At 35.2% G+C, this 5,633-nt stretch overlaps 1 protein-coding gene across 1 annotated transcript; it reads left to right on the top strand.

Annotated features, from left to right (window-relative positions):
- The first annotated feature begins 1,507 nt into the window (after positions 1-1,507).
- LOC132187104 (protein NRT1/ PTR FAMILY 5.6-like) lies at positions 1,508-4,984 on the top strand. The gene is made up of 4 exons (XM_059601278.1): positions 1,508-1,694; positions 2,221-2,438; positions 2,852-3,396; positions 4,021-4,984. Exons 1-4 carry the CDS (start codon positions 1,547-1,549, stop codon positions 4,892-4,894), a joined length of 1,785 nt encoding a protein of 594 aa, XP_059457261.1. The 5' UTR covers positions 1,508-1,546; the 3' UTR covers positions 4,895-4,984.
- The last annotated feature ends 649 nt before the right edge of the window (positions 4,985-5,633 follow it).

The following is a 5,633-nucleotide window of genomic DNA, read 5'->3' as shown; positions in this document are numbered from 1 at the left end:
AAACGGAGCCAAAATTATAATCAAAAAGCAAGGTATAAGATGGAGGGAATGATGACTTTGGGCAACAGAGGAGGGTTGCCAATGGTGCCAAGTATAAGTGTATAACGCAAATAATCGTAAGACCCACAAGAGGAAACATAGTCATTGAGAATGATTGCTGTAGAGACAGAAATTTTTTACAAATCAGCCTTTAAAAGTGATGTGTCCTTAGCATGTGTGAAGTACACATCACATACTCATGACACGATAGCTTTTAAAGACTTAATTGTAAAAAATTTGTGTCAAAAAAGAAACAATGGGAGCCATATATAGTAAGGCCTGTGTTCCATGATGTGCTCAACTTCAAAGCAAGCTCATTTACAATCAACTTTTCGGTACTGCTTTTGTGATATTTCAGCCACTGATTTTTGAGATATTTTAGAAAGCAATGAAAAAATATACAAAATAGGTTGCACATTTGAATTTTAATGATTGTTACGTGCCTTTGATCATTCTACTTTAAATTGCTCTGCAACACCCAACAAGTTATAATTTTTTATGGGATCGTTGTCAAAATTTTAGAATATTGGACCACGCATGAATAAATGTAGGAATCTACAAATGAAAAAAGGGGAAGATTTCCTTTAATAATTTAGTTTGAGCCCAAAATATAACTGAATTTGTTGAAATATATATATACATAGATCTGAAAATTATTCAAAGTTTTTTGTTAGGGTGAAAATTCTATAGAGAACAAAGTGACAAAAGTCGAAAAGAATTATTGTTAGAATAGAATGTAATGTATGTCTCTGACATCTACTTTATTTATAGTCTTGTTATAACTCTTTACCAACAATTATATCTTACCACTTATCACTTATCATAACTTTCATAAATTTTATAGATTCCCTAAATAATCGAAATTGTCATTGGTTGACATGCTTCAAAGAGCTTTGAGTTACATTGATCTTTACTCAAAAGATTATTGTTTGAGTTGTCTTGGCCTACACTTCTTTAAATTTTTGAATAATTGCTTGAACAGTAATACATATTTGGAGTTGCAATCATCTGCTTTGCTATCTCACGATCTAGAAAAGAAAGTCTATCACAATTAAACGGTACAGTTTTCGTCGCTTGTCCTTAGAAAAGTATTTCCTCACCGATTTGACCACATGAAAGTGTAACCAGTAGGCAGGGGGTTTTTTGTTGGAACTTGGGTCATGTTCAGTTCTGCAGCTATCGACGACTTTCTCACGTCAAGCCCTCCTGAAATTTGATTTAACCTAGTGCATAGGCCTTATTGTTCCGTTGATGACCCTAGAAAATGAAAATTGTCCTTATTAAGGCATGACGTTTATAGGCAAAAAGTTTAAAATAACTTTTGTAAGAAATGCTGGTCAGAAGTTCTACTTGGTCAAATTTAACTGGTAGCTTTTTGTTTTCAGCTCAAAGCTAATAATGAGGAACCTACCGCATCAAGACTAAGAAAAGAATCCCCCCCAACTATAAAGCAATGCAAAGCAAGCACACTACTAACCAGTGATATTCTCTTCCTTCATGAGCAAAGATGGAGCTAGAAATGGAGAGAAAAAAGATGGGTGGTCGAGCAGAAAGCGAAGAAGACAAATGGGTGCATGATTCTTCTGTGGATCATAAGGGAAGAGTTCCTCTCCGTGCTTCAACTGGTGTATGGAAAGCCTCCTCCTTTATCATCAGTAAGTGGATACTTAGCCAACATTATTAATCTAAGTCTCCATGATTCTCCGGTTTCTATCTGCTTTGTTATTTTATTCCAACTTTAAGATTATCACACTTCATTTATGATTTAACCCATGATTCTTCCTAATTCGGCCATGTTGACAAGTTTTCTTCATAAGGTGATGGATTGTGGAGGAATATTCATATTAACCCATTTATTTCATTTGAATTTGGGAGGATTACAGGGTGAGGAGTTGAATAGCAGAGCATTTAAATCCTTGACAATTTGCTATATGTGTTTGGCAGCAGCTAATAATGGCACTTTAGAACAATTTTTAGAGTAATTGAGATGTATTCTATAGCATTGCTTGTTCCTAAAAGGCTAATGATTAATGGTATTGAAAACTGTTTTTTGGTTTTGGTTTAAAAAAGTAATTTGAAAAAAAATGTTTCTTATTTTTATTTTGAAAAGTATTCTGAAAAGGGTATTAATATTATTAGTCATGTCAGCTTAATTTGCCATGTATTTTATATTTGGTGCAGCAATTGAGTTCAGTGAGAGGTTGAGCTACTTTGGGCTAGCAGCAAATCTCATCTCATACCTCACCAAAGTGATCCATCAGGACCTCAAAACAGCAGCCAAAAATGTAAACTACTGGGCAGGAGTAACAACATCGATGCCTCTTCTTGGAGGGTTCCTAGCAGATGCCTACACTGGCAGATTCACTATGGTCCTGTTTGCATCCCTCGTATATCTCATGGTACAACCATCACCTTCTTATCATGACAAAATTAATCATCAATAGCCATATTAGCAGGGGTGATCCTAGAAATACATTAAAATTCAAAAGAAATTTTCAAATTTTTGAGCAACCATAAACCCTTCGAAGGCAGGGGTGGTTCCACCCCTACATATTAGGTCCTCTGAAAATTGGTATATGTTAGAATATATGATAAAAATTAAACTACTACTTATTTCGAAAGCTTACGCTGATAAGAGTGTGCCCAAAATCTCTCTTGATAAATGAGCTAGGCTACACATGAATATTTAATTGAAATAAGAAATAAATGATGGAAACTAAGTTCGAATTCAAGACCTCTTTTTTGATATTATGTTAAACCACCAGTTATCATATACTCTAACGATGTCTAATTTTGTTGCTACCAAAACCAGGGTTTAAGCCTGTTGACAATGTCTCAATTCATCCCAAGCCTAAAGCCATTCAACAATGGGAGGTCTCATCATCAGCCTAGGAAGATTCATGAGGTGGTATTTTTCCTTGCATTGTATTTGATCTCTGTTGGAACTGGAGGACACAAGCCCTGCTTAGAAAGCTTTGGAGCCGATCAATTCGATGATGATCACTTGGAAGAGAGGAAGAAGAAGATGTCTTACTTCAACTGGTGGAATTTCGCACTTTGTTGTGGGCTTGTGCTTGGTGTGACAGTAATTGCTTATGTTCAAGACAATGTGAGCTGGGGTGTTGCTAGTCTGATCCTCACTTTCACTATGGCAACTACAATAATAATCTTCTTTATGGGAAAGCCTTGCTACCGATACAGAATACCAGAAGGGAGCCCTTTAACACCTATGTTGCAGGTCTTAGTTGCAGCCATAAGAAAGAGAAATTTACCAGCTCCATCAAATCCTGCTGTATTATATGAAGTTCCCAAGTCTAAGTCTCAAGGAAGGCTTCTGTGTCATACTAGTAGGCTCAGGTAAGCAAAGCCCATGACACTAGCTAATGTCTTTCAAGTGGTAACTGAAGAAACTCACAATGAAAGAAATCGAAAAAATAAAGACAATAGTAGAATAAGAGAAAATTAACAAAGACAGAATTTTTGGGTTGTTCGATGTTATAACCTTATGTTCACCTTTAGGGAAGAGCTCGAAAGGGCAACATTTTCAATATAAAAGACTCTTATTTCTAAGAGAGGATTGGGATAGGTGAAAATAATATAAGTAAATCAAATTCAAATCTGACTACCTAAAAAGTATGAGATTACAATCAAATCTGATCATATGTTCTAATAGTAACACATTGCCATAATATGTAACACATGTCATGGAATCCTAACATTTAAGATATGTTAAATTACCTTTAACACTCTCCTTCACATGTGGGTTCAAACTCATTTTTTAATAAGTAAGGCCTAACCGTGGAATATTTAATTTAAATTGTGGTGAATTGACGGAGTTAACGTTTGATTTCATGACCTTTGGCTTTGATACTATGTTAAATTGTCAGTTATCCTAAAAGCTTAAGCTGATAGAAAAAGGTAAATTTAATTACTTAATCATTACTTTAACAAGATCTTCTGCGTGTGTATTTTGATTCATAGGTTTCTTGACAAGGCTGCAATAATTGAGGATAAGGAGAGCATATCTATTGAGCAGAATCCTTGGAGATTAGCGACAGTGACTATGGTGGAGGAGACAAAGCTTATTTTGAACATGATTCCCATATGGCTAACTTCCTTAACATTTGGGATATGCATGGCACAGGGCTCAACATTCTTCATTAAACAAGCCACTACAATGAACCTTAGGATTGCTGACAACTTCAAGCTCCCACCAGCTTCCATTTACTCTCTTGGGGCAGTTGGAATGATAATCTCTGTCACCACCTGCGAGAAGATTATAGTCCCAATGCTAAGGAAAGCTACAGGCAACGAAAGAGGCTTCAACATCCTCCAGAGGATTGGCATTGGCATGATATTTTCCATTGCAGCCATGTCTGTGGCAGCCTTGGTGGAAATGAAGAGGCTAAGAGCTGCTGAGAAGGAAACAATTGGAGGGAAAACTGGGCCAGTGTCTCTGAGTGTGTTCTGGTTAGCTCCACAAAGCATAATCCTTGGAATGGCAGACGGGTTCACTTTGGTTGGCTTGCAAGAGTATTTCTATGACCAAGTTCCAGACTCCATGAGAAGCTTAGGAATTTCCTTCTATCTTAGTGTGATTGGGGGAGGGAACTTCTTAAGCAGCTTTCTGATTACCCTTGTGGATCATGTCACGGAGAAGTTGGGGAGAAGTTGGTTTGTAGAGGATGTGAACAGGTGCCGTTTGGACAATTTCTATTGGCTGTTGGCAGCCATGAGTGGGTTGAATTTGTGTGTTTATGTGATTCTGGCTATGAAGTATACTTACAAAAAAGTGCAGCGAAGGGTGATTGTGGCTGATTGTAACAAGGGTGATGGGGTAGAGTTGATGCCTTGACATGCAAGTGATGTGATTATAAAAACTCTGTAAAATGCATTGGTGCTTGTTTATTAAAATTATTGTGTTAGATTGGGAACAGAGTGTATTTCCTGATTACATAGCTTCCATTGTAAAATTAACTCCTCCACGTAAAATAATGTTTGAAAAATGTTTTCTTTATTTTTCGGTATTTTTATTATCAATAACTTACTTATCAAAACTAATTAATTTAAAATATTAAGTAAATATTTTCAACCTTTTCTTCATACTTATGAGCAAAGTAACAAAAAATTATCTATTTTTTTTTCTAATATTATTTTTTTTTCTCTCCATGTGTCACTCTCAAGATAAAAATTTTGACTAGTCATAGTTATAATTTCTTACCATTACGAAGAACTTGTAAAGTCTCAAATTATAAAATTCAATTGTTTCTTATATCGAAGACTTTAAAAATGACATCAATTAAAAAGGTAATATGTTACCGAGAAGAATTGAGTATATTTTCATTACGTTCTTCTTTTGTTGTATAAAAATTTTGAGCCAAAAGTTATATTTTGTATTTCGATTTTATGAATAATAAGCATTTCTTGAAAAATAATAAGTCTTTTAAAAGGAAAAATCTTTTTAACTAATTCAATAAGCCTTTTAAAACTTAAAAGGAAATATTTATTAATCCTAAGGGATCCTTTGTCCTAAGAAGCTCACCAAATTCCAAACATCCACCCACGTGTCATTCGCGAGGTGGAAATTGTATTCA

This window comes from Corylus avellana, chromosome ca7, assembly GCF_901000735.1.
Source record: "Corylus avellana chromosome ca7, CavTom2PMs-1.0".
NCBI lineage: Eukaryota > Viridiplantae > Streptophyta > Magnoliopsida > Fagales > Betulaceae > Corylus > Corylus avellana.
This window is presented reverse-complemented; position numbering and strand designations above follow the sequence as displayed.

What these genes read in the sequence shown, in the direction of transcription:
- LOC132187104 (XM_059601278.1), top strand. Translation starts at nt 1,547, where the DNA reads ATGGAGCTAGAAATGGAGAGAAAAAAGATGGGTGGTCGAGCAGAAAGC. An exon ending in AGCCTCCTCCTTTATCATCA is followed by an intron (nt 1,695 to 2,220) that starts GTAAGTGGATAC and finishes TATTTGGTGCAG; the next exon opens with CAATTGAGTTCAGTGAGAGG. An exon ending in TGTCATACTAGTAGGCTCAG is followed by an intron (nt 3,397 to 4,020) that starts GTAAGCAAAGCC and finishes TTTGATTCATAG; the next exon opens with GTTTCTTGACAAGGCTGCAA.